This window comes from Diuraphis noxia, unplaced genomic scaffold (genome assembly GCF_037042655.1).
Source record: "Diuraphis noxia isolate RWA-SAM2 unplaced genomic scaffold, SU_Dnox_SAM2 contig0001, whole genome shotgun sequence".
NCBI lineage: Eukaryota > Metazoa > Arthropoda > Insecta > Hemiptera > Aphididae > Diuraphis > Diuraphis noxia.
Genome location: NW_028301711.1, coordinates 83,022,135 through 83,034,574, shown reverse-complemented (window position 1 = coordinate 83,034,574; position 12,440 = coordinate 83,022,135). Strand labels below are relative to the sequence as shown.

Here is a 12,440-nt window from a genome sequence, read left to right as displayed (position 1 = left end):
GTATGTCGTTGTGAATTGAAAGTAGAGCTAAACCAAGCAAACGACCAAATTAAATTGAAAATACTGTGTCGGTATTGTCAGTTACAGAAATGATGTGAAAGATTACAAATATTTATGATTTGCTTTCGTTGTAATAAAATTATTATTATGTCATCGATAAGACCCATACGGCAACGTGAAAACTGATTTCATTCAAATTATCGTAAAACCCCAAAAACAGCGATAAGAACCTGCCGTTGTACCACGAATATAAAATATCGTCAAATATTGTATTATTTTTATATTAATTATTATATTATCGGATTTCCCCATAATATTATGTTAATTTTATTTTTTATTTTGTAAATATCATGAAGTTGAAAAAAATAAGCCAGTCAATTTGAGGGTGGTCTGAACCCCCAAAACCACCTCCTCGGCACGCCCCTGTCTGTGTTCTATTTCATTCATCTAGTGGTCATGGTAATTCTTATAAACAAATTCAGTTTGTAGAAAATACATGTAATAAGTATAAAGATTTTCACAAAAAAGCATGTGAACACAAAGTTTCTAAGACACACTTACAATGCACAGAAAATGCTGTTAATTTCATTAAGGTTATTTCTAATAAAGCTACTAGTACTACTACTGTTTTTGATAAAATTAACTCTTCTCATAAGTTACTAATTGATAATAATAGAAGAAAAAAATGTTTCCAATTATTTCAAGTATACTATTTTGTGACACTCAAGAAATTTCTTTACGTGAAAAAACATCAAATGAAGGAAATTTCAATTCTTTAATTAACTTTAGAATAGAAGCTGGTGATAAAATTTTACAAAGTCATTTAGAATCAAGCCCCGGAAATTCAAAATATATTTCAGCTAGAGTTCAAAATGAAATAATTAATATTACAGGAAAAATAATCTTAAGCAAAATAACAAATTATTTAGTGAAATCGCAATCATTTTTTTCTATTCTCGCTGATGAGACTGCTGATATTTCTGGTACAGAACAGTTATCTATAGGCATAAGATACATCTCATTTGAATCAGAAAACCATGTAGTCAAAGAAGAATTTTTAGGTTTTGTTGCTTTAACAGATATGCATGCTAAAATTGTAGCAAAATCTATAATACATTTTTTGAGAAACTCTGGTCTTAATTTAAACAATTTAGTAGGACAAGGATACGATGGTTGTACTGCTATGTCAGGTATTCATAATGGTGTCCAAGCAATTATTAAAAATGAATTTCCTAAAGCTGTATTTGTACACTGTTCATCACATAGACTAAATTTAGTAATAAATGATTTGAATAAACTTCAGCATGTTCAAAACTGTGCTGGAAGTATCAGGTAAATTATTAAATTTTTTAGGTTGTCCTAAAAGAAGAAAAAGAATAGAAAAAATTTCTTTATTTTGTGAGACTAGATGGTCAGAAAAATATAAAACTATAAGAATTTTTAGTGAACATTTTATTGGGATACTTAGTTGAACAATTAGAAATAATATCTATGGAAACAGGCGTTGATTCACAAACAAAACGTCAAGCATTTCAGTTACATAATGCAGCAACTAAATCAAATTTTATAGTGTGTTTATTCATAATGGCAACATTTTCTGCTCAATTAGAACCTATAACAAATGCATTACAAGCAGTACAGTTAGATTTATCTCATGCTAGAAAATATATCAGTGAAATTATTGAAGTTTTTAACAACCTGGATGCGGATAATTATTTTCATGTGATTTTTAAAAAGGCTCAAAATGTTGCAAATGAGCTTGGAGAAGAAATTAAAATTCCTCGTATTGTTTCTAACCAAAAGCATCGTTCAAATCATCCAATAAATATTCCTGAAGATTATTTTAGAGTTTCCTTATACCAGCCATATGTAGATTCCTTAATAATGCAATTAAAGCTAAGATTTTCTAATGGAAACAGTGCTGCTCATTCCTTATTCAATTTACATCCTAATACAGTAGTCACTCGATAATTCGAACCTCGATAATTCGAAAAACTCCATAAATCGAACTAAACGCTAAGTCCCCTGAGAAACCTCTATAATTAGAAAAAAAATACATGTATTCCGGTCCCCTCGATTATGTTTGTCGGTGAGTCACACTCTACAATTCGAACTTTTTTTACACGAATCTATAATTCGAATTTCTTTAAACACGATTAAAGATTATAAAGATTATGTAAAATCTATTTAACGTACTCGTAATGAAACTAATAACGACGATGGTCAAATATTATCGTAGTTTAATGTTATCGTATCTTACCTACCTAATCTATACCAAAATAAACCTCTGCTATGGGTAAACCGTTATTGAAATTGAATAAAACGTAGTCAGTCGCAATATGGGTCCCGTAAAATACAAGTGTTTGTCGATAGCCGACAAGAAAAAAAGGAATCTAGGTCTAGTGTTAGAAATTCATGTGTTATAAGGTCAGATATTATAATATTAAGTGTCATAAAAATCAAATGTTATAAAATATATTTCTCATAAAAATCATATGTCATAAAAGTTATGTATTATAAAAATTACAGTAGATATAAAAAATTGAATTACTATATATTATGTGTGAATTAAAATGTTAATGTTAAACAATTTAAAAAAAGGAATAATTGTAAAAATGTTTAAAATTTTAAATCTGAAGCAATTGCTTTAAGAAATTCTTTTATATCATACCCAGGGTTCTGCTCTAATCGTTTACATATATTTTGTAGTCGGATATTTTGGTCGTTTGTATTTTTGGAAATGGAAGTTGAGTTTGTTATTAAGCGTTCTACGGTTACTTCTGTTTCTTTCTGCTCTTTTTGTATTCCTCGGATAAATCTGTATAGACCTTAAATAAAATAAATTTTAATTATGTTACACAATATAATTAAAAATAATTAATAATAAAATTTACCAGGGTGAGTTGTAAGAAGACGGTGAATTTTATTATGCCATCCTTCTGCAGAGTTTGAAGTTCTTGGAGTTCCGGTTAATGTCCTTGATGAGACAGACCACATTTCAGGAGGGAAAATTGGTTCATTACTTTTCGGTGTTCTATTATTGCGATATCGCATTCGAATTTTACCATTAATATAGTTCTCGTCAAAATATGATACAAGTTGCTGTTAATTTTCGTAATTGCTAAATTGCATTTTTAAATTACACCAAGCATCACGTACCATATTAACAGGAAGAAATGCCAAAGCTGGTATTTGACGAGCAAGAAGATTAAAATTATCGTAATTTAGGTACTTATTGCTAAGACCAACATTTTGAATTTTTTGGTAAATTGATTGTGTAAAATGAAAAAAACATGCTGAATGTGTTGCAAAATTAAACACTTCATTTATTGCATTTATTGATGCTAACTCAAAATCAGTAATTATTTCCAAATTTGAATTTTTTTCAAAATTTATTTCATTTTCAGCTGCAAAGTTATTAATATTTTTGAACAACTGAATATATAAATCTTCATCTCTTGAAGTCATTAACGCATAAACTAATGGAACAACCGTTCTGTTATTTCCTCTTTCAACTGATCCATGAATAACAAATAATTGATTAAATAATGCAGGACAAGATTTAAATGTGCCGTCCATTACCCAAAATGACGCATTTTTTAAAATCAAACAATTTTCTATTGTAGTAAATATCATGACATAATCATTCTTACGATAAAATGACTTAATTAAAAACAATTTATTGTCTAATGTATGTTGAAGGTTTTCGGAAAATGATTTTGGCTCTTTACACTCCTTACCCATTCTCCGTCGTTTAATTAAACATCTAACTGAGTTTTTAGAAATTAGTGAAGAAGTTGCGACAGACGCTGACATTATAGATTCTTGATAGATATTTGAAGCAGATATATGAATCATTTGTTTCATCGGCTTTTCGTTTGACGCCTTGTTTAACTTTTTTTATTTGTAAATATTGTGGGTCTGGCCAATGAGAATGATAATTAGTTGAAAAAGGCTTACCTTTTGGATCAATTATATGAATATTATTTTTTATGATAGTCTGTATCCGTGCTCCTCATCGACAAATCCAATAAAATACAAGATTATCGTCAATTTTTCGTTGATATTGTCTATTGAATATATATAAATAGCCATTAATATCCAATGTATCACGCTTCTCATGAATGGATGGAGTGACGGTCAAACTTAATTCCATTTTCATTAAATTATACAAAAACTTTAAAAAATAACTTTTTGTAGTCTGAGTGACTATTCGTTTTCGTAGACTGAGTTACTAATGACAAACTATATTCTTAACTGCATCTTGCACGATATAATTGTGCATCACCACGCCGCCCCGATAACAAATAAAGATAACATTTAGCTACTACATTTAGGTACTCTAATAATATATATTTTTTTATTATAATTATAAAGAACAAGGCCTCGACAATATAGGTCATTGGCCGCTCTAAAAATATTATATTATAACACATGATTTTTATGAGAAATCCGTTTTATAACACATGACTCTTATGAGACTTAAATTTATAACACTTGACTTTCGAACACTTGACATAGTACCGAAAAAAAGTGATTGCAGCAGTTGAAGCAGGTGAAAAAAAAAAGATGTTGCTCTACGTTTTGGCATCCCAGCTTCTACGCTTTCAACAATACTAAAACAAAAGGACCATCTTACAACATTCACACCTTATTCATCGCGGATCAGACAGAAAAAATGTGAGTACCCCGATCTGGAAGAATGTCTTATGGCTTGGTTTACTCAATGTAGGCAAAATAATATTCCATTATCAGGACCTATTTTAAAAGAAAAATCTAAGTTGTTTGCTGCCAACTTAGGTATCGCAAATTTTCAAGCTAGTGAGGGTTGGTTGGAAAAATTTAAAAAACGTCATGATTTAACTTTCAAAAAAGTATGTGGAGAGAGTGCAAGTGTTGACCCGTGCATTTCACAAGATTGGAAAAATGAGTTAATCAATCTATTGGTTGATTATGATGCTAGGGATATTTTTAATGCCGATGAGACCGGACTTTTTTACAAATGTTTACAAGATCGCACTTTGACATTTAAAAACGAAAAATGTCATAGTGGTAAAAATAGTAAAGAATGGATAACAGTGATTTTGGCCGCGAACATAGATGGATCCCAGAAACTTGCCGTTAATGATCGGAAAATTTGCTAACCCACGCTGTTTCAAAAACGTAAAATCTTTCCCACTAATGTACCGGTCAAATAAAAAGACGTGGATGACAGGTGTATTGTTTACAGAGTGGTTGTTATGTATCGATGTAGATATGAAAAAAGCAAATCGAAAAATTTTGATGTTCGTTGACAACTGTACCGCACACAATAATATTCCTCATCTTGAAAATATAAAAATTCATTTTTTACCTCCCAACACTACATTAAATCTCCAACCACAAGACCAAGGAATAATAAAAAATTTTAAAATGATGTATCGGAAGGAAATTGTTCGAGAAGTGTTGGCGTGCATGGGTGATGTTCCATGTAAAATTTCTATACTCACTGCTATGGAAATGGTACACAAAGCATGGGAAAATGTTAGTGCACAAACCATCGCGAATTGCTTCAGAACTTGTGATTTTAATAAGGATGGACTGAAAATTGGTGAAGGTATTCCTGTTCAATGTGAGGAGGTTGAAGTTCTGCTTAGCACATGGAACAGACTAGAAGTTTCCGTATCATTTGATGAATTTGTTCACTTTTAGGATAATGTCGCAACTTCTGGTACTTTTACTGACGAAGAAATTATTCAATCTACTTCAGCCAATCAGCACAATTCTGACAATGATGACGAGGAAGAGGAGGCGGAGGTTCCTGTCATATCGTTAAAAGAAGCAAAAATTTTTATGTCAGGATTACGAAAATTTTTTGAACAATCTGAAATGGACGAAAAAATATGCGATACAATTTTCAGTGCTATCAGTAAGTTAGACAACGATATGGACAAGATTGCGACCAACAATTTTTCACAGAAAAAATAACAGATTTCTTTAATATGTAATATGTATGTAAAATATAATAATATTAAAAATAAATTTAAAATATAATAATATGTATGTGTAATAAATAAATATCAATTAATAATTTTAAAATATACATAATAATATTTATAATAAGCTAAATAAGCAAATGTCAAAATTAACGTAATATATATGTACAATACATATATGTATATACAATTTTCCAACTCTCTTTAATTCGAATTATTTTTTTCCCTCGATTATTCGAACACTCGGTAAATCGAAAACCTCTATAAATCGAATTTTTAACTCGGTCCCCTGAATTTCGAATTATCGAGTGACTACTGTAATATGAAAAATAACGCAGCTTGATGAATTTAAAAACATGATAGTAGAAATAAATAATTTGTATGCAATTGATAATTTGGTTTAGGAGTGTATGTTATGGTATAATGTATGGAAAAATAGCAGGCACGTCACCAAGGGGGGGGCCTTAGGGGGCCTGGCCCCCTAAGAAAAGTCAGTGGCCCCGAACTGGCCCCCTCAATTTTATTTTCAAATATAATGGCATTTGATTATTCCGAATGGCCGAATCAAACAATCGTATTAGGTAGGTACATAAATTAAATTCCAAGATTTTATTTTATTAGTCGTTATTATACTCGCCACGGACTAAAGTATCTTAATTCTTAGTATATGGCGACATGGCGTATATGCGTTAGTCCGTAAAATTCGTCACTCGACAATTTGAGATAAGAGTGATAATCATAAGATTAGAGTGAATTACACGTCTAAGAATAGATTGAAAACTAGAAATTCCAAATACGGGTCTCGAACGTGCATTTGATAAACACGACCGTCGACCACAGACAACACGACTAGGTACAATAGTTTATATTCCACTATTCCAGTAACATTGTGATAGTGATCACCATTTACTACAGTCTACAATGACGTCAATAACAAATAAACATACCTCATCAATATAATATACACAGTGTATCGATTTGTATTGATTCATTATTCATAATCAGGCAGAGGCCAAGTCACAAGTAGTTGTAGTAGTATTACAATGAAGAGAAGTATAATAAGTTATTTTAATAATCCAAAAAACTTAAAAACTGAGAAAGGTATGTACGATAATATTATACACAATTCAGGTACATTTTATCTACCCAAGTCTTATTTACCTACATTTTATATTTACTAATTATTAGACTAATTTTCTTAAAGCTGTATATTCTATCATTAATAGGTACCTACGTCCTACATATTATTAATCCGTAGTTTTTTTAAATTTTTAAGACATTTCATTCTATTATATTGTTGAATTTGTAGTATTTTAATTTTTAATCATTAAGATGATTATTATTTTATAGTGTTTATGTGCATTATACTCTTTGCACACTCTTATTAATCTCAACATTTACACTATTTTTACAAAGTATAATTTAGGTAGGTAGTACTAAATATTTCTGGACTTATGGTATTTACTATTTAGTATTGTATTTACCTGTTACCATTCGGTGGATACATTATTTTCATAAATAATTGTTTTTATTTTATTTTATTTTATTCATGAAATTTTGATTTACTTATTTGTTGATCATAACATAGTTGATAATTAATACTAATTTGTACCTGCCTATTTATTATATTGTTATTATTATTATTATTATTATATGCAGGGTTTGAAAAGAATGCATTCAATTTTTACATTATGAATTATGATTGTGAATGCATTTATTTTACAAACGAATATGAATGGAAATTGAATGTAACTATGCATTCTTTTTCTAATCACATGGAAAAAATATTATATTTTTAATACCAAAAAATTTAAAAAAAAATTTTATTCATGTTTGATGTTAATGTTACTATGATACATATACATTTATATATACAGTATAGTTAATGTGGACTAAAGACAAGTATTTCTATACCTACTTTATTATATTATTTAATATTTATTGTGAAACAAAAGATGTTTCTCATTCATCATTTCAATAGTCATTAGCCATTTATATAACATGTTAATATATATGGTTCTAAATTATAATTATAATTATTATTATTTTTAATATCTTATTTATTTATTTATTTATATATAATATTGTTAAATTGCAGTTAATGTTTAAAATGTGTGTTATTTCAATTTGCTATACCTCCTACCTCGTTTATTGTTATTGTTCATGAAATATATAAAACGCCTTGTTATTTTGTTAAACAAAAAAATAAATTAATAAATTATGTTTTATTCATATAAAATAAAACATTTTTTTTTTACATGAATGCGGTTAAGAATGCATTCTTTTTGAAAAATTGAATGTTGAATGCGAATACATTCAATTTTAAGCTCTATGAATATGAATGTGAATGCATTCATTTTTTGAATGAATGTTCCAAACCCTGATTATATGTAATGTAACCATATAAGACTTGGATAATTTAGATAACTTAACAAAAAATAATTTTAATAAATAATATGTTAAGTCCAATAGGCAATAATCATGTTTTAGTTAATGAAGATGATATTAGCAAGAAGTTATTATGTGAAGCATCTACTTCTACAGAGATAAAAGAGATAAATAAAGGTTAATGTTACAGTTGCACTGTTGCGCATACTTATACTTTATAATAATACTTACATAGTTTCATATTATCTACATACATATTTAATATTTATACATTTATTTATTAATACTTATTACTTTTAGATGTTGAAGATTTCAACAATAGCGTTGGTGACATTGTGACTTGTAATTATGAAGAAGAACAACTACAAGACTCAAGTAGCAATGATAGCAACAGTAGTGATGAACATGTGAGTTGTGCTACAATTGTTGATAGTGTTGATATAAATTCTTCTATAGATTCTTCCTCTTGTACACTTGAAATATCAAAAACAATACCAGGTCCAAAAGATCTTGCTCAACATTTGGATGATGGACCAAAACAACCCAAATTATTATTTTATCCAAAAACAATGTTTTCTAACAGAATGAGACATTTCTCAGATACATGGTACAAAATGTTTAATTGGATCGAGTACAGTATAATGGACGATGGAGTATTTTGTTTTCCATGTCGTTTTTTTTCTAAGCATTATGACTTACACACTGTGTTTATTACAATTGGATTTAAACAATGGAAAAAAGCTTTAGACAAAAGTTCAGGGTTTAAACGACATGAATCAAGTAGTGAACACAAAAAATGTCAAGTTATGTTTGTTGAATACACAAGTATGAAAAGAAAAAATATATCTGTATCAACTTTAATTAATGAAAATCATTTAAAGTTAGTAAAAGAAAATCGTAAATACATTCAGTATATTGGAAAAGCGTTGTTATTCACTGCAGTTCAAGGTATTGCTCAAAGAGGGGATGACGAAAGTGAAAACAGTGTCAATCGTGGTAATTTTCTGGAGCTTGTACAGTTGCTCGAATATTTCAATGATGATTTTAAGCTAAAAAGGCAATCACTTCCAAGTAATTCAAAGTATACCAGTCCTAGCATGCAGAATGAAATACTTACAGTTTTTGGTCAAATGGTACGGGATAAAATCAGTAACGAATTGCAGAAATGTGAATACTTTGCAATTATGGTTGACGAAACAAAGGATATTAGTAAAACTGAGCAGTTGTCTGTAGTATTAAGATATTACCTGGATGGTATTGTCTATGAGAGATTTATGGGTTTCCGTGCTGCTGGTTCTTTATGTGCTACATCTTTATTTACATATATTAAAGAAATACTTGATATCAGTAATGTTGACATAAACAAGTGTGTGGGACAAACGTACGATGGTGCCAATGTAATGAGTGGTAAATTTAATGGTGTGCAAGCATTATTTCGCAAAGAAGTGCCACAGGCTTTATATGTGCATTGTTACAATCATCGTCTGAATTTGGTTATTGCAGATATCTGTAAAAATGTATCTGGAGTTAAAATGTTTTTTGATTTAATTGAAAGTCTGTATGTATTTATTTCTGGTTCTTCTATTCATGCTCAATTTGTTGATATTCAAAATGCCATGAAATTAACTTCAAAAGTTGAACTTAAGCGTATTTGCTTAACTCGATGGACAGCCCAAGTATTTGCATGCTTAACAATGAAAAAAGCAATTAGTCCATTACTTGTACTATTAAACAAATTAGCATATGAAAGAGGAGACCGTGCTGTAGAAGCTATAGGTTTACTTCATCAAATTGATTTTAAATTTATTTTAAATTTAGTAATGTTCTGTTATATCCTACATATGTTTAAAGGAATAAGCGATTATTTACAAAATGTAAGTGCTGAACTAGCTAATGCATTGATTTTAATATCATCTTTAGAATCAACCCTTCAAGATATGCGGTTAAAAGATACAGATACAACTTTTAGTAACATATATGCTGAAACCATTTCTATATGTGGTAAAAATAACATACCCATACCTTCACAAGATACAAATGTAAAAAGAATAAAAAAAATACCAAAACACTTTGAACAATTTATATTTACACAACAAAACTCATTAGAAGTAGAATTGTATACATCCAAAATAGATTTAAAAGTCAATCTTTATTATACAGTAATTGACTACATTTTGTTGGAAATTAAAAATCGATTTTCCAATAATAAAGATATTTTAAGTGCTGTCTCATACTTACATCCTGGTAATGAAAAATTTTTAAGTTTTTCGCACATTCAGCCTTTAGCCAAACATTATGGGGCCAATACTGATGTACTAAAGTCAGAATTAAAGATATTACCAAACACTATAAAAAGATATGAATTACAAAATAATACAGAAATTAAAACTATGATGAAATTATTGGAGCTGTTAGAAAAATACAAGTTGGCTTTTATTGAAACTCATAAAATTGTACAAATTATCATAACTATTCCAGTTTCAAGTGCTGCATGTGAGAGAACATTTTCTTGTTTAAGAAGGCTCAAAAACTATATGAGATCTCTTATGACAAATGAAAGGTTAGTGCAGTATTTAAATATGTAAAATAATATGACTAGTAAACTCAAACAATTATACACTTCTACAAAATATGTATTATTACATATCTTTAAAAATGCTATTATGTATAATACAATTATCTAACAAAATAAAAATAAAATATTTCATTCATAAATTCAAAAAATATCCCATTGAAAAACAATCAAACTGGAAATTTTTTGTTTTTGTAAATTATAAGCATCTCAATTACTTAATTAAAATTAGATACCTATGAGATAATAGTTTTGTTTATTATTTTTTGTTGTAGGTTGAATAATTTGGCACTATTGTCTATAGAAAAACATTTATCTAAATCATTAGATTTAGATGAATTTACCAGAAGATTTGCTGTGAACCATAAAAACCGAAGACTTATTCTAGTATAAATAATAAAATGTATATAATAAAATGTATATAATAAAATGTACCTACCTAATATAAATATAATATAAAACTTTAACAACCAATACAGACATTATACTGTTAAAATGTAGTATATATTTTTATAGATATTATGTGATAAGGAAAGGAGTGGTAGGGGGTAAAAAAACATAAAGGGGCCAACAAATATTGGCCCCCTCATAGAAAAATTCCTGGCTACGTGCCTGAAAAATAGAAACATAAGTCATTGTGACGTGCGTGAATTTGGCCCCACCATGTTATGATAATTACACCAAAGTTATACCAATATTTTGCAACTAATTTGCAACTTTAGGCAACCGAGATAAAAAAATTTGCAACCTCTTATTTTCGTCTTAATCAGAAAACCAAAATTGGTGGGGCCAAATTCACGCAGCCCCACCACATCATCCTATCGACCTCGAACCTTTTTAATAATTTAGCAACTAATCTGCAACTTTAGGCAACCTTCGCGAAAAAATTTGCAACCAAGTGGTTAGGTCAGAATAAAATTTATAAGTTGGTGGGGCCAAATTCACGCAGCCCCACCAAATCGTGCTAATGATTAACAAGTACGATTAATAAAAATCATAAATTGATTAATTAATCATAAATCACAAAGGATTATCAATATTTATTAGTAAATATAATTATTAATATTAAATTTACTTTCTGATTGAGATTTTTATTCTAATAGTATTTATTACGAGTATATTCATGATTTTAGAATTATTTGTGAGATATTTTTCTTAATTAATTAAAAACAACTAATATGTTTATGCCAACTTCAAGTACCCCCAATTTGTCCTACCATCATCGGACCTGTGCCAATATTTAGCATTATGAGTGGTTCAAGATAAAAAAATCACCCTGTATATATACAAGGTGATTCTTTTAAGTGGGTACACTCATTATCTAAAAAAGTATAAATGTTTTTGAAAATATTTTTTTACAAAGTTTCATGTTAAAAAAACAACGTTTTTATTTTTAAAAATATGTTATTTTTAATATTTTTTATCCTTATATTTTTTTAAGTTTTTTTTTACTTTTTTGAATGATAACCTAGAGTTTTAATTTCATCTTTCAAAGCAGAATATTT

The 12,440-nt window shown here is 28.7% G+C and overlaps 1 protein-coding gene across 1 annotated transcript; it reads left to right on the top strand.

Moving 5' to 3' along the window:
* Positions 1-5,181: 5,181 nt before the first annotated feature.
* Positions 5,182-11,532, top strand: LOC149062107 (zinc finger MYM-type protein 1-like). The gene is made up of 5 exons (XM_089215210.1): positions 5,182-5,619; positions 5,692-5,908; positions 8,466-8,540; positions 8,664-10,923; positions 11,211-11,532. Exons 1-5 carry the CDS (start codon positions 5,182-5,184, stop codon positions 11,326-11,328), a joined length of 3,108 nt encoding a protein of 1,035 aa, XP_089071336.1. The 3' UTR covers positions 11,329-11,532.
* The last annotated feature ends 908 nt before the right edge of the window (positions 11,533-12,440 follow it).

Excerpts from the sequence above, each read along its gene's own strand:
- LOC149062107 (XM_089215210.1), top strand. The coding sequence starts at position 5,182 with ATGTACCGGTCAAATAAAAAGACGTGGATGACAGGTGTATTGTTTACA. Across the intron at positions 5,620-5,691 it reads TTCCTGTTCAATGTGAGGAG|GATAATGTCGCAACTTCTGG; the intron begins GTTGAAGTTCTG and ends GTTCACTTTTAG. Across the intron at positions 10,924-11,210 it reads TCTCTTATGACAAATGAAAG|GTTGAATAATTTGGCACTAT; the intron begins GTTAGTGCAGTA and ends TTTTTGTTGTAG.